Source organism: Sturnus vulgaris, chromosome 2 (assembly GCF_052056855.1).
Source record: "Sturnus vulgaris isolate bStuVul1 chromosome 2, bStuVul1.hap1, whole genome shotgun sequence".
Classification (NCBI taxonomy): domain Eukaryota; kingdom Metazoa; phylum Chordata; class Aves; order Passeriformes; family Sturnidae; genus Sturnus; species Sturnus vulgaris.
The window spans coordinates 22918029-22945059 of NC_142244.1; the positions used below are offsets into that span (position 1 = coordinate 22918029).

At 38.3% G+C, this 27031-nt stretch overlaps 1 protein-coding gene across 5 annotated transcripts in view; it reads right to left on the minus strand.

Annotated features, from left to right (window-relative positions):
* The window catches only part of NME7 (NME/NM23 family member 7), an 88559-nt gene that overhangs the window by 28927 nt on the left and 32601 nt on the right, over positions 1–27031 (minus strand). For all 5 annotated transcript variants that reach the window (XM_088158892.1, XM_014878600.2, XM_088158893.1 and 2 more), the window contains 4 exons: positions 25703–25808; positions 12238–12302; positions 11365–11433; positions 7485–7586 (listed from right to left, as the gene is read on the minus strand). In XM_088158892.1, coding sequence (XP_088015018.1) covers positions 7485–7586; positions 11365–11433; positions 12238–12302; positions 25703–25808 — 342 coding nt within the window. The remainder of the gene's footprint in view (positions 1–7484; positions 7587–11364; positions 11434–12237; positions 12303–25702; positions 25809–27031) is intronic.

The following is a 27031-nucleotide window of genomic DNA, read 5'->3' on the forward strand; positions in this document are numbered from 1 at the left end:
TCTTTGTGATTTCAGATCAGATTAAATGTCTTTGTGTGTCTGCAGAGCTGAACAGTACCAAGGCCTTGACCAAAAAAGTTGAGTTTTCTTAAAAACTAAATATTCTAGGTGAAGCTTATACCCTTATCAAAACAGATAGTCCTGTGACACTTTGCAGGGAAAGGCCCAAACATCCAGCTCCAGTATATCCTGGTACGTTAGCCATTCTGGAGAATAACTAGGAGGTCTCCATGGTAGCTCAGCAAGTCAAGGAAGATCAGTAACCAGTGCTGTAAATGCTTTGTGGCACAGCCCTGCTTTCCTTCAGTCTCTGGCCTCATGTTAAGCTTCACTCTTATTGCTAAAATAGGGCAAGTTATTCCAGTGTGGAACCAGGCAAGAGGTACCCTGAAAAAAACATTTCAAAATCAGAGACAGATTGACATAAGAGAAAGACAGGAATGCAGACAGGAATCCTGAAGCTTCTGAAGCTGATGCTACTTTCCAGGAGGACATACAGAATCTTTGACAAAATGTTGTTAACTTCCTGCAAATTTCTAGAAATCACAGTCAAAAACATGTCTTGTCATCAGGGGATGCTAAAATATCATAGTGTCAGGTAGCAGAGGAAACTCCAAAAAAAACCCCTTACTACATAGGCTAGAGGGGCTTTGGTAGTCAACTAATTATAAAGAAAAGGCATTGAAGCAACTGGAAATGCAAATATACTCTCAGTCCTCTCCCAGAGGGCACAAGCACCTTCTCTCTAGAGGATGAAAGCAGCAGACTCTCCAGTATCATGCCTTTGTGGTGGCAGTGGGCCTGGTAATAGACAATGCAGTATCTTTTATTAACTATTTTAACAAATTACTGAAATTTGGGACCACTGAACTCAAGTCCAGTGACCTCACATTCAAGATGTGTTTAGGCAGCAACAGTTGCATTGATAACACATATAAGTTCAGTAGCTCTGGAGCCGCAGACAAGAAGTGGCAGATAAAAGCGCGTTTTTTCCATCTGTAACTTTGCCAACATGCCTCAATCACACTGGATTTAAAGCAGAGTTAGGTCTTGAAGGCTCTGCCAATATTTAGTCTCCTGATGGAGACTGTCAGTCACCACTAATTTTAAGCAAATTTTAATCTAGCCATCAAAAATCAAAGTGAGACTACAAGCTCCAGCTCCACATGACACTGAACAGCCATCATATGACAGCAACCTTGCAACAACAAGAAGCCACATCTAAAGCAAGCCACTTGCAAGCAAAAGGCTCCTCCACTACTACTGCTCTGATTTTTGTTCTAATCTCTGCACAAAGACCTATTGCTCTGAGGCTGAAATCCCTCTTGACATCAAAGGACTGCCTATCATCTCCAAAGAGTGGCTTGGAGGAGACAGTCTGCAAGAAACTCAGCTCTAAACTGGTCTCTCAAAACTGTAAGCAGATCATGCATACATGCCACTACAAAGTACACACACGTGATCAAAGCTAACAGGGCAGCAGGATTAGGGAGGGTGTCAAGGCCTGCCAGACCTCTGAAGTACTTATTCAGAAGTAAAAGAGACATCAGGAGTTATTCTGAAGTAAGGGACATCAGGAGAACTTACTATGAACACTGAATTCATGCCTGTAAAAATTACTTGGATTCTTGACTCTCAGCTCCTCCCAGGGCTACACAGAGCTTTGAGAGGAAGAATAAATAATTATCAGTTTTGTTCCTGGTGCAGCCAGTGCAGACTCCATGCATTTTAAACCAGGGAAAGCAACTCACTGCCACAGCTGTGGTGTTTGGCATCCACAGAGACACAGGCTTGTCTCTGACAAGAAACTAATACCGTTGGAGGTAAATTTCAAATCATACACCAACATACTGACAGTCTAAAACAGTAGTGACAATTCCTAGTTGCAGTTCCATTGCAGCTGTGGGTCATTAAAGCACAGCTATCTTAGCATTTCCTTTCTTCTAGATCCCATGCCTGTGCACAGACAGGTGACATGGAACAAGGTAGGAGAAGTCCTGAACCTACAGATACCTTGGGCTTTATGAATCAGCAGTGCCAGCTTAAAAAAAGGAGGCTGCACTAGAGGGAAGAATCTACATCCACAGACAAAAACTACCCTGTCTCTCAAGTAAGAGGCCTTAGCTCTGTTTAGAACACTTTTCATTAGACCTGCAGAAGCTAACATAGAAATTCAAAACTGAAAGGGCAGAGTCAGATGACTGACCCTATATAACATCTAAGCAATACAATCACGTCTTTCCCATTGCTAGCTTAGACAGCAGGATATTGTAACTGGTATTGATTGGTCCGCTTCCTACTCTAGCTGATAATAGTCTGCATCTGGAAGTTTTTATTTTTATTACATGACTAGACTATCTGAGCAGATAATCAATTATATTAAAATCTTCTTCGTTAAAGAATTAGATTTAAAAAAATTATTTCTCTTGAAAGACATTATGTACTTCATTGTCAACACTCTTATCAGGGCTCACTAGGCTATAGGGAGAATCCACACTGAAATAGCTATACAGGTATTACCAGAAAACAAGTACTTGGAAGCTCAAAAATAGCCTTTATATTCCTTTACATCTTCTACTGAACTATTCTTTATATGATGCAATATGAAAATATCATGCTGATAATGTAGCTCTAGGAATGAACATGAACATTTTATTTTTCAGTGCTAGAGATTCACATGAGGTCTATAAAAACAAAAATCTTACAGCAACAGTGCTCTTTGGCTCATACTGTTATCCCTATTTAACTGATAAGATTAACCGAGGCAGAAAGATATTGAACTTTTTGACCAAGGTCACACAGTGAGGTCAGAAATGGAGCTAAAGCAGACTCCAGCTCTTCCAGTTCACTGCTTTGTTTTAAACCACCGCATTCCCCTTTCAGCTCTTTCAGGCAAAAGACTTGATACACTGTTACACTTCAAAGTGCAAATCCCCAGTGTAAAAAGAATGTAGGTTAGGATTTAAAGCAAGCCTATTAAAATCCCCTTTCAGTCCCCAGGATGCAGAAATATTGCAGCACATCCCATCACTTTAATAATATCTCACAACAGAAAGGACTTGAGTCACGTTTAGTGTACTGCCAATTCCAATTAAAAACTCTCAGGATTTCTAAAAGTTATGCAGTCAGTCAGGAGCATGTTGCTGATGTAGTAGACTCCTGGAATCATGTATTATAACCAACTTTTTAATTTGCATATGAACAAAGTTTAAAAAAAGAAACCAAACCAAACTAACCAACCAAAAACCCAAAAAACAACCAACCAACCAAAAAAAAAAAAAAACCCCAAAAACCAAACTAACAAAAACAAACAACCCCCTCACCCTAATTTTTACAGCATTTTTCAAGTGTTTTATGAATTCTAAGTAATCATCTTGACAACTCCATGACAAAATGTGACCAAGCAGTTATTTCAACATAGAAGCTGCACAAAGATGTGAAAACTAAAGCTGTAGCTTCAGACCTCAATAATAACAGAAAGCCTCCTCCAACTGCTCCAGAGGCCAAAAATATACAAACATCAGTGAAATGAGATATCAATGCTAGCTCAAAAGTCAAGCAGTGACAGGATTCCCTGGCCACCATCCCCTTGTTCCAAGGTTTTCTATTACAGATTTTACATCCTGGTCCCTGTTAAAGAAAGCCAAATCAATGAAGAATATGTTGCTTTCTTTTTCTTCCTTACTGAACTTAAACAAGATAGATTTCTTGATAATGCACGCTGTGCTGCATTTACCCCTAGCCCTCCAAGGCTTTTCATTCCTTTACAATGAAGGAGAAACACACCTTCATTTCTGTCAGACTTTGGTTGCAGTTAGTAACTTTTACTTCCAAGTAATAGTGTGTACTGAAAGTTCAAAGGACTTATGTTCTGTAAGAATCAGATTCAATTAACTTTTTAAGTCCTCTTCCTAGCTTACTAGAACAGTTACCTCTTTGCCATAGGTGTAATTTTTAATTTCAATGTTTTCTTTTTTTCTTTCCATTTTTTCTTTTTTTCTTTCCATTTTTTCTTTCTTTTCAACTGCACCAGTAGAAACAGTGAAATAGCACCCAGCAAAAAATGTGTCATTTAACAACCTGCGTAGCAAGATTTGATAGTGTATTTTTAAAAAGGGCTTAAATTATTCAGACACACCATGAAAATCAGTGGGACCTGAAGTAATTTCAGAAACCCCCATCTTATTTGCAATTTTAATATCTGAACAAAAGTTCTCAGCTGCTTATAGGATGTCACCATTTCAAACCTTATTGTTTTGTGTGCATAGCAGAGCCTGAGGATGCCTCCCCTCCCTGAAATGCTGCAGTCTTGTGTGACATTCAGAGACTTTTTTAACATTGCAAAGAAACATTTTCAAGACGGGCATCAGTATGACTGCAGGCCTTTTATAGGGGTGCTGCAAAAATAAGTAGAGTAAATAGCTGTTTATTACAGTAGACGTGGAAAGAACCTTCCACTTCCAAGGCTCACATATTAGCCATAGAGGCAAATCAGGACAGAGAGGAAGAGGCACAGAGGGACACCAAGAGCAAGGCATACATGTAGTCTGGGACCTGGCTAGAGACTGCAACTGGAAGACAAGAACAAGCATCACGACTGGACTACAGAAAGGCCTGAGGTGAGAGCACTAATGACACAAAAGAATGAGCTGCATTCCAGGAACTGAAGCCAAGTGTGATTAAAGAGGCTGACAGCTCACTAAGAGTACAGGGAGCCAGCCAGACACTCAGTAGAAAAGTGCCAGCATACAAGAAGGATGCAAGGAGCAGCAAGACCTGCAGAAAGGCATATATCCTGCTGCATGTACTATCTACTGGGGACAAGTGTTCCACAAGCCAGAAATCTGCCACACTGAGCCCTTCAATCAGACCACAGTCATTTTGGCAGTGAGCATGTTCAGCACAGCTCCTTCCAGAGAAGTATCTTTATCCCACTGCCTGCTTTCCAGATCTGATAGGGCTCTTAATAAATGACTACAAAGAGACTCAAACCATGCTTTTGTTTAGTTGTCTTCCTTACTATCACAGAGGAGGTTTTAATAAAGTATTTATAAGCTGGTTTATAATGAATTCTTGGCAGAGAGCTTTACTGACCTGCAGTGCTAACAAAAAATTACCCACTTATAGACAATAGCCCAAAGTTCCATTTCATTTTTAGCATTACACACTTGTTATAAATTGTTATCTTATTAAAGTCTAATTCTCAAAATAGAAGAATTCTAATTCTTTCTTCAGCCCTAAACATCCTGCAAAACCAAGAACAGACTGAAAGCGCTGCTAACATTCACACCCAATTTAGGTACCTGACATGCCACAAAGTAATTATTACATTTGCTATGTATTTAAGATATAATTAACAGCACAGGTGACTGGGAAAGATTCACTATATTAGTCAAATTCCAACACCTTTACTCACTTCAAATAGCATTTTGCCTTGGAAGCAATGACAGTGATTTCAATGGCAGATAGGGTACTCTAACAGAAGCCAAAGTGACCCAAATGGGTCCATTTTTGCAGTGAACTTGGTCTTCTCCTGTGTTTATGAACAGACTGCACACACATTAGGATCTAGCATAAGTAAACAGACAATGTATAAAGAGATCCAGATCTCTCAATGACAATGCTCTATTTGCATGACAGTTAGATGTTCCTTAACCACTATAATACCAAGCACAAATTATCTTCATGGTCTGCATATAAACTCTTTAGGTAATGGAACTGTTATGGTTTCTGCTACTCCTATTTCAGACAAATGTTGTAACCACAAAGTGAAGGTGTAAGCTTCTCTGACAATTCCAGTTAGGAATGACAAAAGCCAAAATACCTTAGCCCCTTTATCCTCAAGGACAAGATACAAGCATGAAGAGACATTATTTTCAGGCAACGATTAGTGTTGAGAGCAGCTGGAGTTACTGTACATAGGCTTTATATGCTTGGAGAATCAATTAATTTGCAATTTTTACAGAAAACAGTGCACAGAAATATAACACAGTTGCCTGTCTTCCAAATATACTATTAGTGGAACTGCTCTAATGTCAGTGTCCACAACTTACAGCCTCTGCTTCCACTAGAAGCAGGCAGGTACTGATTTTCACTTCACAACTCAGACAGTTAATCATTACCAGGGAAACACAAACAGCATCACTAGGTCACTGAGGAGCAAGAGATCTAGCAGACAGGAAATTAATTCCCTCCTTTGTGGTTTTCTTCTGTTACCCAGAAAAGCCAACAGTTTATACATCCTTCAGCTCATTGACAGCTGCTTACGCACATTGTAATAGTTAGGACAGTTTTGCATATGAGTCAGGAAAACCAATGAAATTCCCCTTATACAGGAACAGTTGTTTTTTGTAAGCAAAAGCCACTGTGCTGTTTGCAAGCATAGGTTGATTTTAATGTATCAGGTATTAAACAAGCAGATACATGAAAAAGATGTAATAGGCCCAAATAAAATTACTGCATCTTTGAATGTTTTAAAGACCAGAAACCTTAAACACGGAATTTGAAACAAAACTGAAACCACTATATTGAGTATATTACTACTGATACACCATCCTGCAGTTAAAACTAAGATAAATGGCTTATGCTCTGTTTCAAGATGCTAGCCCAGTAGAGAAAAATTTGAATGTTACCAAACAGAAGAGGCAAAAAAGGTTTGGATAATGCCTTTAACCTGTGTTTTCTATAATGGAAACTCTGGCTCTGAAGAAAAATATATCCTGAATAACTTGTTCTCCTCTTCAAACATCCATCTGTGTGATTCTTTTCCATGAAGACTGGTGACTATCCCTCAAGTCGGCAACTAAAACATTAAATTATAACACGGAAAACATACAAACCCTGACTTTAATGCCTGCATCTTGATATTTCACCTCATTGTTCTTGTGTGTAGAGCAGCCTTCACTGTTTAACAAAAATCTGCAAACTTTCTGAGACAGCACTTACACCTGTCTTCAAATTGTACACAGTAGCACACATACGTAATTATCCACCTCAAGAGATGAAAAATAAAAGCTAGAAGCAAACAAGTATGAGAACTTTGACACCCTTTTTTGTTTGCTTCCTTCTGAAAATCAAAGGAACCTATTCTCCTTTCAGTTCCTAGGAGAATGTCACAGACTGCAATGAATTAACATTTGATTACACTGGCATCCACAAGCAATAACTGTTCGTTCCAGGGCTCTGGAGCCTTGTATTATTATATTTGTGAATCTTTAACAGAGATTTCTGCCTAGATAGCTTTACTTTCACATAAATGTCATCACAGTATTTTATCATCTGGTTTAGGTAAGATCAGAAGGGCTGCTAAAGGGTTTGCAAATTGGTCCACCAAGGCTAGCGTTTGGCCTCTGTAAAATAAGGTAATACTGACATGCTTCTAATGAATGCAGCAGGAATGTGGCAGCCATACCACACTTCGACATTTTAATTCACTTACCATATCAATTTTTTAAGCTTTATTTATCACTCAAGAAAGTACTTACAGGGTCAGAAGGGCCACAGAAGTCTCTGAACACTTTTGAAGGATCGAATTGTCTAATCTCCATTGCTATGCAAGGGCCTGAACACAACTCTGAAACCATCTCCTGGAAGAGAAAGAAGACAGAAAAAAAGTTGAACTCTTTGGGCTTTAGCAAGGGTTGTATTTCTCCCTGAAACTAGGCCCAAACTTACAGGACAGGAACAATTAAGAAATATTGTTGCATTTAGGAAAGCAAGGACACTAAACAGATACCATTAGTATTCACCATTAAAGAAATGTTTTCCATTTTGCTACTGGGTTTAGAAGGTGAAAATTGAGAAAAATTGGATATTCAGCTCAACAGGATACTGAACAGCATATAACAGCATCCACAATACTTTAAATTCTTTTGTAGGTACATCCTCATTGATCTGGACCTAGATTTCATGGCAGTATCCTGTAACTTGTCAAACTAACTAGACTGAATCTCTGGAATGCACTTTGCTGGGTTTTAAGCCTGAAAAATCACGCAATGTTCAGCCAGTTCCACAGGCAGCAATGTTCTTTGCAGTGTTCCCTACCAGAAGCACAGTACACAGCCTATATCTATTTCCAAATATATACTCATTCAATGGCTTTAAGTCATTAAAATGTCTCTTGGGCTTTTGGTTCTCAGTGTCTTTTCATCACAGATTACTACAGAAGCTGAAACACGCAAGCCAACAGAATCTGTGCCTGTGGCACAACCTGCTAGGGAAAGGGTCTGGCAACATTCTTGTGATGTACTAATAGCAGGATCTCAGTTACAGTGAAATCATCAGTTTCCCCTGAGTCTTCAGGAGAGTAAAGAGACATTGTGAGTTCCATGTGGGTGATGAAGATGGGTCTTAGTTTTCATAAGCTTAAATTAACTCTGGGCATTAGTGCCAATTTGGAGTTTGTTAATTAGAGGTATAAGTTTCACAAGCAGAAAGAACCTATTTTGATGTTCTAGTCTGATTTCCTTTTTTAAATCATGCCCTTACAATTGCATACTTGTCTAGAAATCTGGGCAGACAAGTTTTAAACAAATCAAGACAATTAAAGGAATCAAAACCAATGAGGAAAGACGAAAGGACAAAACATGCACGGAAAGTAAGGGAGGACAGGTAAGGACTAACAAGGTTCTGCAATCATGTCCACCAGCCACAGGCAAAGATGAACCATGGCAAAGCATACAGAGTGGATGAAAGAACAGAACAAAAATAAGAACTAAGTCCTTCTCTTCCTTCCATGAATTGTGACAGAAAATAAATACACAATGACTCCAAGTCAAGCAGCACTGTTCCAAAAAGCTGCTATCCTCATAGTGGATTCCATACAGAGAACATGTGCCTAAGTTCCCCTCTCTGAATTTTATCTAGTGCCTCTATCAACCAGATCCTAGGAAATTTAGGTAGTAGTATTTCTTAAGGACATGAAAAGAGTGCAGACTAGCCTCATGTTCTACAACATAAATAAGCATTTTAATTCCAAAAACTGTGTTATCACCAACAGATACTCTGTTCAAAATAGGTCAAAGAGCCATGTATTTAATTCTTCTAAGAAACAGTAAATCGCCACAAAGTCACTATTCTGAAGAATTTCATTAAATTCTGTCATCTAAACAACTGTTAACAGGAAAACAGAGAAAAAAATGGGCTTTTAACTTGAATCAACTCTGCAATTCCTGCAAACTGTGGTTATGTTTGTTCCTCCCTATTTTATTGTTTTGGTCTCAGCACGGACATCCCATCAGCAACAGGGAACAACATGACCAAAGTTACTCCTGACTTCTTCATTGCAGAGAACTGAGAGCTGAAGGCCAGCTGCCCATCAGGTACAGCAGAGAGGCAGGTGGTTCTGTGTCAGACAAGTGTGATCTACTTATACAGCTGCATCAAGTCTAGAGTTGAGTCTAAGTAGCAGACAATGTTTGGCTGGTGAGGTTCCCAGTTACAGCTACATCAAATTTTCTCTAGCAAATAGTTTATTCGTCAATTAGCATGGTTTGTGGTTTACCAGAACCACTCCTTGAAGCGGATCAAGCTCAAGGATTTTTGATTAATGAAGTGGATTCTGAGATGATCTAAAATAATCTCACTTCTTTTCTCCCAATGTCTATTCTGGCTAGAGTAGGAAGTATAAAGCAAAACAGCACGAAAATTAAGCAATACTATGTAAAATCCCATGTAAGGGATATTAACAAAGCCAAAATGTTGGGCATTTGTACAGCTTTCTCTTTTTACAAAGTACTTTATACACAATTTTAAAGTCAAACCTTTACCTGACTGACAAGGAATAACCGGAAAGGATTTCTGGATGCCAGTATTTTCTGTGCTGGGTTATTTTGGAATGATAAATAAAATTTAGATCAAAACAGATGGTTCTGAGTCACATATAGAAGAGGTCATATTCTTTCTCCAATATCCTATTTTGTAACACACTTTACTATTTGGACTGCACTGACAATATCTGTTGCTGTTTCCATGTATGACTTCTCCAGAACCCTTTACCACCATGATTAGCTTTTCCATGTTTCCTGTTCCTCAGATATCCTGAGTGCATTAAAATATTGATTTCTTTCCAACTGAGTCAATCCAGCACATGTAACTTGCAGGACGGAGCCTTAAACTGTCACTTTTCTTGACATCACCTAAAATGTATTTTATTTATTGACTTGCCTTGTTTAAATATCAACTTACCTTCTGAGTAACTTTCCAATTAACTATTAATTATAGATATATAATTAACTATAATTTGAGACTTGTTAGAGGGTTAGAGTTTGTGTAGCCCAAGAGCTGCAGAAAATGGTAGAGAATTTCCCATTTTGTTCCAAGCAGAGACTTTTGCAGCACTGTGGGACTCCTCAGGCCCTGAAATACTAGTCAGATACTTCCATTTTTAATTTTTGCCACATATCTACAAGTATGCCTGTCTAATCTTCCTTTCGTACTTTTCAAAAATTATGTTCAGAGGAGGCCTTGTATTCCCCAATCTGAGAGTGAACTAACAGTACTCCTAACCCACTTAAAGACAAATCTACAAATCCTGTTGAAGTAAGTTAGACTGAACAATCATAAAGGCGGGAAAAAATAATAAAAATTTAATTTTCAGAGTAATATTAGTAAATATGTAGAAAACTTATTATAATGTAACCATTTAAAAATTAAGGATAATTTGCAAAATAATAGCATGGCAATAAAGCTAAATTTATTACTATGAGTAAATTACATATCAAAGTAAAAATTAGTATGAGTAAAATGAACTAAAATCCTCTGAGAGGTGATCTAGAAATACAAGCCCATCTTCGTGTATTCCCATTGTTCTATCTGCAGTCAGGAAGTTTTATGTGACACTACAACAAAGCATAATACTGTAGAGGGTCTCAGATATGCTGTAATCCCAGTGGACATCTTAAACTTCTTAGATTTTTGGAATATTTATGAAAGTCAGATGAACAAACCAAAGAATAGTTCAAGATGTCATTAGGAAAGCCTCCAATAAAGCAGCCTCACTGTAAAAAAAAGATAAATATGTATTTTGGTCCAAGCCACTACTGTAATATCCAATCAAACAAAGATGTGATACATTCTCATAGACCAACAACAATAAAATAACTTCTCTGGGGGCAGCTGGGGACATGACTCTGTTGTATTTTACAAATTCCTTGACTGAACAATTTTCATTAAAGGCTCTCCTCTACTGGAACACACATAATGCAATTCTCACAATTAATTACTTTATTTGAGAACAAACTAGAACTATTCAATACCAGGTTCATAAAAGAAACCACATGACAGTCCCAGCAATAAGAAATGTGGTAATTTCCTCACTTGAGCATATTTCATTTTCAAATGGATTCTTGTTAAATTTATGCTTACCAAGTATTCAGGGACGACGCCTTTGTAAATCTCATAAAATTCTTCCACATTTGTACGCTCCATGTTGAACTAAGAAAACCAAAATGTTAGCCAGTCTGAATTAAACAACAGGAATACACAGACATCCCTTCTTAACCAGCAAACATTCAGAATCCGCTAAGTTTTACTAGGTTAAAGGAATGGCTTTACTACTGCAATATGAAGCCTGTCAGCAGCTTAGCCAGTTATGCCACAGGCAACATAGCACACAGTATCTTTTTCCACATCAAATACAAGTAGACAATGTAGTGTTGGCTGATCCCACTAAGAAAAGGGCTATTCTTCATTTGTGATGGGGATTTGAGTGACAGGAGAGTGTCAGATCTTGAGACTTCCACCAGAATTGAAGGGCAGGACTCTTGGGAACAATCTCTGTGCCAAATCCCTTTAACTGTCGAGGGTGTTCAGGGTGTCAAAATCCCTTAAGTACTTTTAAAATCATTCCCCATAATTAATACTAAATATATATTTTTTTAAAAAATAAGGAAGGATATTAACAATAGTTTCATTAATCTTAGCTAGTAAATTTTGTAAAGATATCTCAAATTGCTCCAGAAGAGACAGATACCATTATCTCCCCTCTTAACTATAGGGAAACTCAGATACAGGGAAGTGAAGTGTCTTGGCTCAAGGTCACCAAGCAAACAGAAACAGATTAGCTGATCAATCAGATACTAAAACACAAATATCACAAGGACAATGCTGATCCCAAAATATTGCTACAGTCTGTACAAGGGTTTTGTACTGCAGGAAGACATCTGTGCACTGCTACGACATGCATACAGCACTACTCCAACTACTGTTTATCATAAAACCACACAAAAGGAAACCTACCATCTGCAAAGCTGAGATCTCAAATCCTTCCTTGAGGATGGCTTTTATAATCTTTCCAGCGAGCCCTGAAGAAACATGGAAAATACACTATTCAATTTTAAAAAGCAGTATTTACAACTGAAAGGCATCATGCCAATATACTGCTTATTCTCAAACTGAAAAAAGTGTGTGTAATGCAGTTAGAGGAAGCAGAGAGCAGAGCTGAGTTCACAGACTCCATGTGTTCTATATGAGGTTATGTATTGATTATTTCAAATAACTAAATTCCATGCAGCTGCTGAAAAGTATTTCTACCAAAAATAGGTCATTAGTGAAGCCTTTGCTTTTCTCAGATCAACTGCAAAACACCCAGTTGCTGTAAGACCAAGGTTTATATTTTTAATGAAGACCCACTGCCAATACTGATGCTTAATCAGTCGTCAACTCAGAGCACCAGCTGTCTTTTTATTTTTACAGGTCCTACTTTAAGCCAGAAACAATGCAGGGAGATAACAAATGTTGCCAATAAAATTGCACAGGAGTTCATGTTTTCTACAGGAAAAAAAATAACCAGTGAAAAATAACCTACTCCTGTGAAGTTCACAGCTCACAAATATGCTATTGCTGATGATACTGCTTGCTTATTCTCTCCAGAACTCATCTTCAGAAACTAAATGATATTGTAAAACAAAACACTGAACTTCAGAAAACAAGAACCACTGATTTTCCATTGAATGTATATTTTAGATTTGCCTGTTATAAGATCAGGCTATTCTGGAGATTATGATGTGGTTACTGCGCTGCAAAGAGAGAAAAGACAGGAACACACACGGACCTCTTTTGGGGGAAAAAAGGCCAACTTTATTGTATGGACATCCCGTATTTAAAGTGTGTTATGTGCAGCTAGGACAGGACAGTACCTCACTGGACAATCGGGAAAAATATCCCTGGGACAGCATGTCCGGATGTCCCATGGGAAAGACACCAGGTGTTAATCTTTATTATGAATTCCCTTCTGTTTTTCACCAAGTTATCACTCTGGGAGACTGCCTCCCTTAACTGAAGCTGTAGTCAGCTTGTCAGCCTGGGAATGGACCTGAGAGACAGGAGAAATCCAGGCCTGAAAGGAATTGTCAAGCTGTAATTCCCTAGCTCTCTAAATGTGTGTGTCCACATTACGTCAGCCAAGCACAGTACTCTGTGTAAGTGAATTTCACAGAATCATTGTTTTTTACAGAAAACAAATGCATGTCCTCTAGTACAATTTGTGAGAAACCACAAATTTCTGGACATGTATCTAGAAAATAATAAATCATAGAAGAATGCCCTGTAATGAATGACAACAGCAGGATGTGACCCCTGACCACTAGACCCTTATATTAAGTAGTTTTTAAATTGCAGGATATTTAGCACTACATAAGTTTAGGAGATGAGAATAAAACAAAGCTAGTATGGAAGTTATAGCATGCTTGAGACACAGCCTACTAATACCTGTGGCACAGGAGTGGGGAGCTTCCTACCACATTAAAAGGTCAATGGAAGCTCTGGGTAAGTGAGATTGAAGGCTTTCAAAACTGTATTTACAAATGAAAATGAAAAAAACATTTGTCCTGAAGTATTTGCTACCACATTTTCAGACTTAGGTTTAGGTAGAAAAGCCTTCCCTCTATAAAACACTGAACATTTCTTCCAAAAATCTTCCAACTACTAAAGGGAAAACCTGAGATTTTCGGTGCATACTTAGTCCAGGCAGCTCTTTGTGTTTATAGAACATAGAAACAAGCAGGGGCAAATACAGTTTCTATCCCACTATACTGTTCCACGATGTGTTGCTGAAAGTCTCCATTTGACACTCCTGTGAATCCAGGGGGGAAAAAAATCCTTTTTTTTTTAAGATAAAAAAATTAATAATTGCAACAGCAAAATGAAGGGACTTGGAAAGGTTTGCCCAGGAAATGCAAGACCACATTAGAGAGAGAAATCAGAGCTCTGGTTTCTTTTTGTCCATCATGCTGGAAAGGCTGAGCAGCTCGTATGCTTCCACACAGGTTCCACTGAGGCAGTGAGCCTTTTGTCTTGTTTTCAGAGATGAATGGGCAGTTTGCCAAGAGATCAAGCGACTGGTTGGGAATCATTCAGGAAATTAATAAGTAAATGGAAGAAATAAATGAATTTAATTAATTAACTAATTAAATATGTGACACAGCATAAATATTTCCTCATTCTCAATCTTCAAAGACAACATTCTGGTCAACTGCTTCACCAGAAACCAGCAAAGATGAAGAAAGGGCACTGGCAGATAAATGGTCACTGTCACTTGCAGGGAAGAAGCTATGAGAAAGGTAAGGGACAGCTGCTTTGCCGAACAGATGTCCATTTTACACTTTATCCGTCAAGAATAGGCTACTTGCATAGGTACTCAAAGTCAGCAAGCATCTAATTAAAATACATCAAGTTTTGGGGTATTACGGTAATCTGCTTTTAACAGAACTTTTGTCTTCAGCAGTTTTACAGCCTACAAGCAAAATCCATGTTTTAGAGAAGCAAAAGGGGACTCTATTCAGCTTTCTGGGCTGTTTCTCTACTGAAGTCTCTAAGACCTATGTCTTCTGTAGAGAGGAGATAGTCTCCTTTAATGATAGAAATTCAACGAGGAAGGTATTTTGCATAAAGGTCTTTAATGCAAGGTTCCTCTAATAATTGTGATAAATCTATCAAGATTTTCCTCTACGTTGCATTTCTGAGTTCACTCCCACTCATCAGAGCAGCAGAGCACTCTATTGCTCCAGACAGATTGCCCATGTCTGCAACACCCAGAAGGTTTAACCAAAGGATTTATTGGCACCATTCAGACAGACAGACACCTCATCCACAAAATTCAAATTGCCTTGAGGAAGAAGGGCCATGAGATTTAATTTGTGTTTGCAAAGAAGAATGTTAGCTCTACTTCCCAGATGTGGGAATTGAGGCAGAAAGCATAAGCAAGTTGCCAGTGGCGGCACAGATCCACAGATCCAGTGACTGCCCTCCCTTGTCCCAGTTTAGGTAATACATGTATCATTTCTCCTAGGGACACTTTCCTTTCAAATTCTACCTGAACCAAAATAGAAACAAAAAGCATAAAGGCAATCCCCAAGCAACAGAAGAGTGGAAATTCAAGGTTCGGCTTGGGATCTGTTTGAGGCTTTCAGGAGGTTGCATGACTGAACTGGGACGTATCATCTTCTTTGGGGGCAATAACGCTCAGGAAAAGATGAACTAATTACAGTGCCATTTTAGCAGCTTTCAACGATTCTTTTCAACTTTAAAATCCAAATCCGTAGTGAAAAAACAATTTTCTAAAGACCCTTCAAAAAGGGTCAGTGGATGTTTAAAATGTGATTATGGTAAGAACCCAAATCAAAGTCGCAGATTAGGCACCAGTTATGACGAATTTCCAGTTGCAAAGCACAAAAGAATCCCAAGCATTACTGAATACAACTGAGGGAATTTAACACTAATCCAAGCAAAAAGAGTGAAAGAAAGGGAGTACAGGCACTCATTTTATGTCTGCTGGGCAGCCTTATGTAACTACATACCTAGTACAGGACATAATACTTTTCCAATACAGATAGGATAATTTTCCAATATATTTTAATCGGGTAAAATGATAAAGTACTACGACTTCCTCAGTTACATTAATATATTACTGTATATTACTATATACAGTATTTGAAAATTATCCTTCATTAGGAAACAGAAAGTAGCAGGGAAGATATCAGACTGAAAAATGTTACAACTGTTTGCAAAATTAGGCATTGGGATAAAATAAAACAGTTTAATAAAAGTTACTTTTAACCTAATAGCACTTTAATCAATGAGCCATAGCAGCTGTGCCACTGGGACCTTTCAGTCCCAGCATACTACAAACCAGCAGCCCTAAGAGTAGGAATGTTACATTCTCTTCCCTTTCTTCCTGGCCTGTTTCCTAATTTAACCATTCCTCTGTTAAAAGCTCATTAGGCAAGATAGCAGACTGCTTTCAAAGCAAGGCAAGAACTAGATTCCTCATCTCAGCCTCCATATGTCATTTTTTAAAATTCTTCCAATAATTAAAAATAATTTCTCTTAAACAACAGGGGGGTTTTTGACAGGAATACAAAAACTGCTATGACTGATCAGATTGATGATCCATCTCATCCAGTAACATATTTCTAAAAGTAACTGGTACCAGGTGCTTAACATATCACTAACTATAAGTAGCAATTTCATTTCATGTCTTTTTCTGACATTTTGAAATGCAATTTTACTTCATACTATAATGAAATAATCTGATTCTTTACTGCCAAGTGGTAAGGTCCTATTTCAAAACTCCAGAGAATCACAATCAGACTTGACTCCAAGTAAAGTCCTTTTTGAACTCTAGAAGAAAAGTGGGATTCAGAGTTAGGTCCTCCTACAATGTTTTTCAGTTGAAGTTCTTGCTAATCTTTGTTTCAGACAGCATTGAAAAACACTGGGCAGTAAGTAAATGACAGATGCTCTTCTCAAAAAGTGCACTTCTTCCTACCAGTTGGTCAACCTATACCCTAAAGAACAAGGTTTCTACTTAGGAATAACACAACTCTAGGCATTTTTACTATGCAGCATAAATACACCATTTCTAGACTCCCCAGAAGTTTGGTCATGGTGATAATCTATAAATACTGGTCTCCCAGCCCCACTGTGTACTGTAGGAAAAAGAATATGCAGTCATTTTTGCAACTGTGCTCTGGTACAGCAAGGGAATGACAGAGGGTCTCCTGAGTGACACTCTAGGCCAGCAAAGAAGAGGGGGATCTCAAAAGCCACCCAGGCTAGCAATGAGGGAAAGAAAAGACCGGTGGGTAAAGACGGGAGAGAGAGGAGCATGTGAGGAAATTATGAGAGAATATTGTTCATAGCAATACAATCCAGGATTTTCCATTATTCCTCATTTCTGTCTAGGTACTGTATTAAAGGAGAATCTTGAGAAGTTTGAAGGGCAGCTTTACAGACATTTATGGAGAACTTTGTCAACACTGCAGCACTGGTGAAAACCTTTACAGAAAATACTAATTTGAAAATACTAAAAGTTAAAGGAGTGAAGACAGAAGATATCACCATGGCCTTACTGGAAAATAGAAGTCAGGATAGTGCTAGCACAAGAAAAACTACGCATGCAGATAGCAAATCTCAGGGGGCCTTGGCACCAAAATGACCGAACGTGTGACACAGCTGAGAACGGGAACTGACAGATTCAAAGGGGGTGAAAGGTTCAAAAGCTTAATTCCAGCTGAAACTTTCTGAACTGCTATGAACAAGGCAAGACCACACATGTGAAGGCCAGACAGAGCATTATAAGATGCAGAACGATGAAAATCCAGAGGGAAAAAAGGTATTCTGGGAATTCTGGCATGGGAACAGATGGGAAGTCACACAGCATTCGGATATAAAAGCTCACAGAGAAATTCAAGGCAAAGATCCTGCCCAGCCTACACAAAGTATCCAGCAATTTGACTGGGCAGTATGAGCCATTGGAGAAGAAAACAATATTATGAAGAAAGATCAATATTTGTCCAACAGTTATGCTGAATTCAAAATGATGGCCATATATCTACAAAAAAAACCCCAAAACCCACATATGTTCTTTCTTTGTTCTTGTGTTAAGAGAAAATTTTAAAAGAAATATGCAGTTTGCTTGCTCTGTCTTTCAAGATGTTCATTACTTTGTACTCCTTCAGCACATCCACTCAGATTTTTTTTTTCTTTCAACTTAAGATTATGGTCAATCATTCTGGCTAGTAAAATGTTCCTATGACTATAATGAGTTCCATTTATTTTTGCTTATTTCTTAAGTCTGAACAAAACTAAATACAGTATTTTAGCTGAGGCTGTACCACTGGATTATATGAAGGCACTCAGTATCGTAATTCAAGCCATTCACAAGCTCAGTAATACTTCTTTCCTTTTTTTCTGGTTATCCTTGCTGAACATTGTGCATGGGATTTCTTATGAATGGTTACAGCTACAGAGGAAATGGTCAAAATTATTCCTTGAAATGTGCATTAGCCCATAATTATAAACAGTAACTTCAATCTACTGTTTCACTTTCAATTACTTTAATTCTGGAAGTTAAAATATTCATGAGATCTCCTACAATCTGGAAGGTTCACCAACTCACTGTCCTAGAATAATAGTAAATACACTGTAAGCTCTATAATTTACTTTCAACTTGGCAAAAGACTACCACATATTCCTACATTCTGTGTCTTGGCTGTTTTCAGATCCAGTATCTTGCCTTTCTCCTTACACTCTGATTTGAAAAGGGCAGTAAAAGAAGAAACTTCAATATATTTGAAGGTATTCAATACCTTTTGCTCCAGGGTACAGTGAATTGGATTAGGCATGGCCACATTTTTTAACTTTTTCTAGAATGTTCTCAAAAATTTCTGGTAACTTCACGTTCTGTTACATCACCAAATATCAGGCCAGTGATACACTACAAAGATTTCCTTAATGATTACATCAACTCTTCTTTCATCTAATTTAGTAAATATGCTCATATTTTGTAAATGTACTTATAGAAAGCTGTATATCCCTGTTCTACCCATCTCAGGTTAAATAAATCAAATTTTAAGGTTAAACCCATCGAGTTTTCATTGGCTAAATCTCTTGTTCTTTTTGCTCTCTTTTTTTGTTATCCTTGAAACAGAGTGCCCAGAAACTGGACATGATACACAAATTAGATTCTCATAAGCATTGAGCAGAACTAGTGGGTACATAGTGAACACGGATTGTGCCTTTCATCACTATACCCAACCATTTATCTACAAACTTTTCACTGATACCCTGACAGTTCTTCCCTATTTTATATCTGTGCATTTATTTTCCCTTCTCCAGGTAGCGCTATGCAGTTTATATTCAGTTTCATCATCTTTGCATCACATCATTTCTACAATTCCTCAGGAATGTTCTGAATTCTAATCACATCCTTCAAAATTTCAGTAGGCACTTGGTACCATGTGTGAACATTGCAAGCATGCTGTGTCCTCACCCATCCAAGTCATTAATGATAATATTGATTAGAACTGGCCCCAGGATGCCTGACAAGACTTCATTTGTAAAGCCCCTTTAGTCTGCTGTGCTCATGTCCAGTCCAACATTCAGGGAAACATTTAAAGCTATGCAGATGCCTATGGTGTAAAGATCTAAACATACAACTTACTCCACTAAAGGAAAATTCTGGTTTCCTAACAGCGAAGAACTTTCTCAAAGGCACTGATAACCAAGTGAATTAGGCTATCTTACACTGTTTTACCTTCCTTTAGAGAAAGCATGCTTGAATTCAGAGATCAATACAGCATATTTTCCTTCACAAAAGACATGCTGATAAATGTCCATCATATGTCCATCAACCACTGAGTGATTTCAATGAAATTTTACACTTGACTCATCAGTTTCCTTGGTATGAAAGAATTTTCACTATCCTGAAATTCCCTGGTCCACTCTTGCAACTGACTTTTCTCCTACCCTTTACAAGTGAAAATCCTGAAATGCAGTAGTACACACTCATTTCTAATGTCTCTTTATTTTTTTTACATTAATACCATCATCCCTGCACAGAGATGGTTTCCAGTTACATCCGCACCACCAATATAAGTCTACTGAACACAGCAGCAAATACATTTTTTCCAGATGGAGGATACTTTTGAGCTTCAGCAAGGACTGGCTGTGCCATTTGATCTGTTTCTCTGAAGTGCATCTCCTTCTCTTCCTTCCTGTCTCAAACTGTCAGAAAGGATTTTCAAATTCAGTTCATCTCCTCCCCTACTGAAATATATTTGAATGTAAAATATATTTTTCATACCTCAAAAAAAATAGATGTCACTTCCCCACTAGCCACTGAAATCCAGAATCAGTCTAAGCTAGGAAACCAATGCCAAGGTGCTAAAACTTTAGGCAGAAATAAACAAGAAACACTATGGGCTTGGTTTCAAAACCAAACATCCCAGGCAAGGAATATCTATCGCTACAACGACAGCAAAGAATTAAAAACACAGATGGAAGTGTAAGGATGACTGATCTCATGAAAGCTGATTTTTTTTATTCTAAAAATGGTGATGAAATGGCAAAGTAGGTTGTTTTCATTTTAATCATTTTTCCTAGCTTCTCTAAAGAGGAAAAAACCCAACCAACCAAAAAAACCCCAGCACCACTAGACACCAATAAATGCTTCAACACCCTATATATTATTTATATTCAAGGAAAACATTAAGAAACAAACTGCATTTCATTTGACATAAATACACCTCCCTGGGCAAATCTGTCTACAAAAGAATGCCTGCAACTGAAAGCACAGTGTTTTACTAGTTAGTCCTCACATGACTGCAGCACTAAGATTGCAATATTGCATGTGGGAAGACCCTGAGGTCACATCTCAAACCATCCACTCCGAAGTATCTGCAAAGATTTGTGTTCATTCCACGATTTATTTTTTTTTCCACTTCCAGATTCTATCTGTAAATAATTCCTTCTAGACTTCAAATTATTAAGTGCATCAAGGCTGGCACTCAGTCTTGGAGACAAAATCCAAAGAAAGGTTCTGCCTACAATGAGGAAACTCCACAGCATTTGCACTTCAGCTTTCTATTATCTGCACACTTACCACAGACATAAGATGTACCTTCAGATAACTTATGAGAAAATTGCACTCCTCATTTTTTCTCAGGGTTTCTGAAAACCCTGTTCTAATTCTAGGTCTCCTGAAAATAGAAATACTTAATTACTCAGACTTATGCCTAAAAGGGTAAAATAATGGAAACTATTTCCAGAGTTTTCATATCTAATGAATATAAATTGTCTTGAGAAAAAAACTATGAAATAGGTAAGTAGTGCTGAGAGTGATAATAGATTTGTATCTCTACTATACCATCCTCTTTTTTCCCCCAGCTTATTCAATTTCCTAACTACACTCATGTAAGTATACTTAGCATTATACAGAGGTGAACTGGACATTTTCATAGTGATACCTTCTCTCTTTGAAAGAGCAACAAGTGTACTGTGTGTCAGGACAGTTCTTCAGTTGTCTGCAGTCAGATAATCCACTGCAATGCTGGGAATCTACAGTCCTCTCCTCCCTCTCTCTTATAAATTCACTTGATTCTACATAAGTAAACCTTGTTTCTGTACCTGCCTGAGACTGCACTACCATCCTTGGTATTCTTTTTGTCACATTTAGGTTTGTCTTTGGAGCTACAAACTACTCTCACAATTGTAGTTTTTCTGCCTTTGCATAAAGAAGGAAATACGATTCTTACGACTTCCTGTCATGCAACGTTTTGTTAATCAGTGTTAATTTCTACAACTTTCTAAAGCTGCCCGCTAGCTACTAAGTTAATATAGAAGAGCTCTGTAAGTTTTATCATCCACTCAGAACAGGTCTAAAACCACATTTCTACACAGTATATTTTCTACTTGGCAAGAAGGTAGTCCTGCTCCTTTTATTTTCTATGAGATTCAAATTTTCTTTAGTTGAAGAATAATGTGGAAGACAGCACTGTATTTTTTTTAATTAAGAGGTAAAATGATTTAACTTACCAGAAATGTTAGAACAAAATTTCAGGCTTAACACATACAAAGAGAGCAAACCTGTCTGGGTAGTTAGTCTCATGCCTAGGACCTCTCAAAACCATAGAGGCTTCCTTGCCTCTAAGCAGACCTTTCAGTTTGCATATTACACACTTCTGACCTTGGCCTTTACAGCCTGATCATGGATGTTTTAAAATTTTTCCCCTGCTAATTTTTCCAAGGAAGAAGCTAAAGGCCACATCAAAGAAACTTTAAACAAGTCATGAAATACCAAAGTCTGCTTCCTATAGTAAACATGACTAAACTGTTACATATAAAAATATTAAAAGTTAATCCCACCCAGTGATCTATAGGGTGCTATTTCTGATCACAAAACAGTCGAATCATAAGTCCTAAGGGCATTAAACTGATGTTTATCCATTCTAGTGAATTTACAATTTTGGCTTCTGAGCACTTGTGCTAATACCTCCAGATCTACAAACATGAGGGGAATTACAAAAAGAAAATGTCTAAGTGATTGCAACTATGATTTTTATATCTCAAGTATAAGAAGCATAAGAAGCAGGAGGATTACAGAACACAGACCCACACTAAAAATTTCAAATTATTAAACAACTTAATCATACAATTTTAGAGCTGTTCTTACTAGTTACCATCCTCCTTGACTGAAAACTGGTCTCAGGAGCAGAAATTCTAGATTCTAAAGGGGATAAACCACATCATGTCTCCCTGATGCAACTCTGGTCAGAACAAATTTGCCTGGAGTAGCATCAGGTTGCTTTTGCATTCTTCTAACTCTCAGTGAAGAGGAATTGGACTGCTCTTGCAAAGCCTCTTCAAAATTAAAATACAACCACCTCAATGCTGCCAGCCAGGGAAGCTCTCCATCTCCACCGGGAGCAGCCTCCAGTGAGCTAAAGCTATCTAATCCAGAGCTCTGGGCTACATCGCCTTCCATGGCCTACCCATTTCTGGCCCTCCACAGAAGGTGTTATGCTGACACCAGACGGACAAAATAGCTATGCCCTTACTTCTTTAAGAGACGTGCATGGCATACATTCCCAGAGGGCCACCGATGCCATCACTCCAGCATTACCAGCACTCTTGACAGCTGAGGTTAAACTACACCTTAGTCCCCCAACACCCCTTATCAGGCTCCAGGGTTTCCTGCAGCCTGGCAGACATGCTGACACTCTTGCTTACAGGAATTCTCAGGTGCCTGGGCACTGCACCAGGTCCTGCTGTGCTTGGCTGGGCTGCGCTGCTGTGGCTGCTGAGGACCAGATGCTTCTATATGTCCCTCAGGAGAGAGGCAGCAAGGCCAGAGATAAAACCAACAGTGATTTTCCTCTATCACTGGATAAGAACCAGCTGTGGCAATCAAAGTCACTTCCTAAGAGAGTATTTTGCCCAAGAATTAACCAGCATAAACTAGAGATTACATCCAGCCTTTTGTCAGCAAGTTCAACTCACTGAAAAGCACCATAGTTTAGAGCTGCCATTAAAGCAAATCATCTTCCAGGACAGAAAACCATGAAAATTTTTCCTTCTAAGAACCAGTTACGCAGCAGACCCTGGAGGAAAACAAACACTGGAGAAAAGGGCCAGAATGCAAAATTCAGATCATTAATTCACTCAAAGGTCTCTACAGAAATAAAGACTAAATCTTTGTATAAACTCAAGTATGTAAGTGAAATTTCATGTAATTGTAAATATGTAATGAGCAGCTTATATTCATGGTAATTAGATAGCCAAATTCAAAGCCTCAGCAGCGCATAGGAAATTGCAAAAAGGTTTATTTTTAGATACTCAATACTGAAAATTTGTAGAGCACAAATCAAAACTCCAAAGCAAAAGAGGCTCTGCTGCTTTGACCCACATGATTTTCTCTCCATGCCTCTGGCTTTGTCAAACCATATTTTGCCACTGAAGGCCACATAGGATTTCCTTTCCTCTCTAGCGTGTTTCCACTTACCTGATTGATTGTGTGTGCAGCTTTTGCTTTACCTATTAAATTGTCCTTCTCTTAACCCATGAGCTTCCTCACTTTTACTCCTCTGATTCTCTCACCAACCCCACAGAAGTAAGCGAGTGGTTGTGTGGGGTTTGGTTGCCAGCTGCAGTTAAACCACAGCAAAGCATTAAAGCACTTTTCTGACTTAGAAAAGTCAGTTCTGATTTCTTTGTTCTGTTGAGGATAGTAATGACAGCTGCATGGAGGGAGAATGCTTACACAAATTTTTTTTCAAATTTTAGTTGCTTTTTGGCAGCTGTCCTCTGACTTTCCAGCCCTCTGTGGTGTGAGAAAAAGTACTATATAGGGGACACAAAGACCTCAGGTTCTCTAAGACCTCAGGACTAAATAGGGGACATTAAAACCAGCACTCACACTGCAAAGCTGGATGTGCACATAGATTTTTTGTTTACCTACATCCATATTTCCTCTTCTCTCCTCACCACCCTCACTTTCTTACAAGCACTCACTCCCAGAGAGATGTGCAAATAGAGTCACTTTTGTCTTCTGACCACTCAGAAAAATTCAGAGAAGTTAAAGAAGAAAAGAGGAACAGACAGGACACTATGAAACCTACAGAGATGAGTAAGATTGAAAATAGGAAGAGAAAACCTGAGCTCACTAAGAGCCTGAGTCTCTATATGTAATAGAAATTTTATCCTAAGTCTAAAAAAACCAGTCCAAGCCATCCACTCTGCTGTTTTTACACTCAAATGAAGGACCCTAACAATTCTGCCACAGAAAAGTTTGTCCTCTGCAAACACGTAGCTAGGCAAAATCATAGTCCCAGCTGCTGCCCATATTTCTGTAAAAGGAACATCACTGTGTCTGCTGCATGGCAGACTTATCAGTAGCAGATACTATGCAAGGTCTGGAAGAGATAACAGGCACATTATCAGTAGCAACCACGAAACTCCTTCTTGTGAAAGTCTTTTTTTTTAATTTCAGCAAGCTCTCCAGACATCCCACTTGAGGTGTGAAAGGCCTGGAAACTGCTCCAGCCACTTCTGCTGTTTCCATTTAAGCTATCCACAAAGAAGTGATTAAAATGTTGCAGCGTGCTCTGCATCTCACTAAGAAAAACCTCTATGCTCTCACATAGTGATATATATTCTGCATTCTAAAGTGCTATTTCAGTGCTTGAGTCAAAATATTTTAGTGCACTCACTGCTCCTCCACAGGGTCCCGGATCTAAGTACAGGACACACAAGCAAGGTTATTTTTTCATAGTAACAGTAGAGCATTAAACATTTCCAATACTCATATGGCAAACTTCCAGGGCATTCTCCAGCACAGAAAGCATCCCAGAATCCACCAAATGCTTTAAGTCACTCACTTTCACAAACAAAAAGCTCACTTTCATAAACAAGCCTTTTCTACTTTCCATCCCCACTGCATTCAGCAGAACAAGATTCGGAACAGCACAAATCTCCCTTTGTGAATCGTTTTAATCTGCTGTGCTACTGCCTGAGTGGAGGGCCCTGGATCATGGCCAGGTGTCCTGTCTTCACTCTGTTGGGAGGATGCTAACCTCTTCCAGCAGGTGACTATGCTTGGCAGACAGGACCAAGGACATGGGAAGCTGTCACAACAAGATAGGTCAAACCTCATGTAGGTTTTAATCCTTCTCTTTTTTGCCTCTCCCTTCTTATTCCAAAGTGAAAAAGTATCTGCATAGAAAGCACATGACCCACTCATTCTTCATGGAAATAAGCTGTAGAAATACTAAATGTACATGAAAGACAATATATCTGCAAGCTTTGCATGTACTGTGAAATACACCCTGTGCTCAGACAGTCTCATTCTCCCCAAAAGAGAGGATAGGAATGATCATGGATACAATGGACACACACTGCTTTGTCCTCTGCTATCTGCATTGCTTACCTTCATTAACAGCATGAGGCTTAATAATGCAACAAGTACAGTTTGCGAATTTTGCACTGCTGACTGGTCCACGACCTCCACTGGAGGGAAAGAACAACTCTAGCTCCTGAAAACAATTAAACACATTTTAGATTGATCTAGCTGTACACATCAGCTTTTATCATAAGTAACAACATCTGAAGTATTCATAATCACAGAAGATAAACCTTTAGCACAGATTTTTTTTTCTACAAATACTTCTTCCCTAAAATATTATGTCAAATGCGTCTTTTCCCCTCTGGCACCATTGCTACAATCATAAAAACAGGATTGGAGTATTTCTTGCAATGTCTTCCTTTTCAGTTCTGCAATGCAATGCATTCAAAGTGCTGATGAAACAGTCATTTGGTAGAGGTGGTCTCAGTTTTACCAGTGATCTCTATCTTTCCTCAATATCTTTCCAAATCCAGTCCCTTATACACGTATTTTATTTTTCCTTTCTTTCAAATAATCTTTTCCACTATACAAGCAAAAATACAACTACTATCTGTTTCTCAGTATGTTTTCTTTCCATATACAAAACTAACCTCCTTCCAAATTGTTTACATTTTTTTCCTTTCTTCTTAAACAATTACACTTTGTCTAAAATTGCTGAGTCATACCTTATTTGCCCTAAAATTTTTAAAAAATTCTTACTGAATTGAAGTTGATGAAATCAACTGCATTTGATTTCTCAGATAAATCAAAGGAGTATTTTTGCCTTCAATCTCTTTCTTCCCAGCATCATTATTTAGGCATCAGATACCTTGGGTCTTAGACCATACTGGGGTGAACCTGGAAGTCAGGTTTCTTTCCTCAGTGATATTTTTTTCACTGTTCACTGCCAGCTTCACACTTTTTCCATACCACAGGTTCCATTTCACACCTATTGGTCAAATTCAGCAAGAGAATTGATAAATTTCTATTTAAGGGAAAAAAATTACATCCAAGAAATACTAAAATGAAATGAATAATAAAATCAAATGTATTTGATTTTTTCCTGTAGCAGTGCTAAAGGCTATTTCCTGGAATTGTGTCCCTTAATTTACTAGCTCAACTTAAATGGAATGGACACATATTTAGCTCATAGCACTTAAACAATTTCTGTAATCCTTCCTTGAAGAATTACACAGTTCAAACTTGTCGAGGTTTGGATCTTGGACAATGGATCCTGGACAATGGATCTTTCAACAGAAGAAAAAGGGTCTTTGTTTTCTGCTGGCAAATAATCCGCATTTTAAGTGGGCACACCTGAGACAATAGGGTTCATTCCTTACATCCTTCTACTGATAAAATGCTGCATGATTCAAG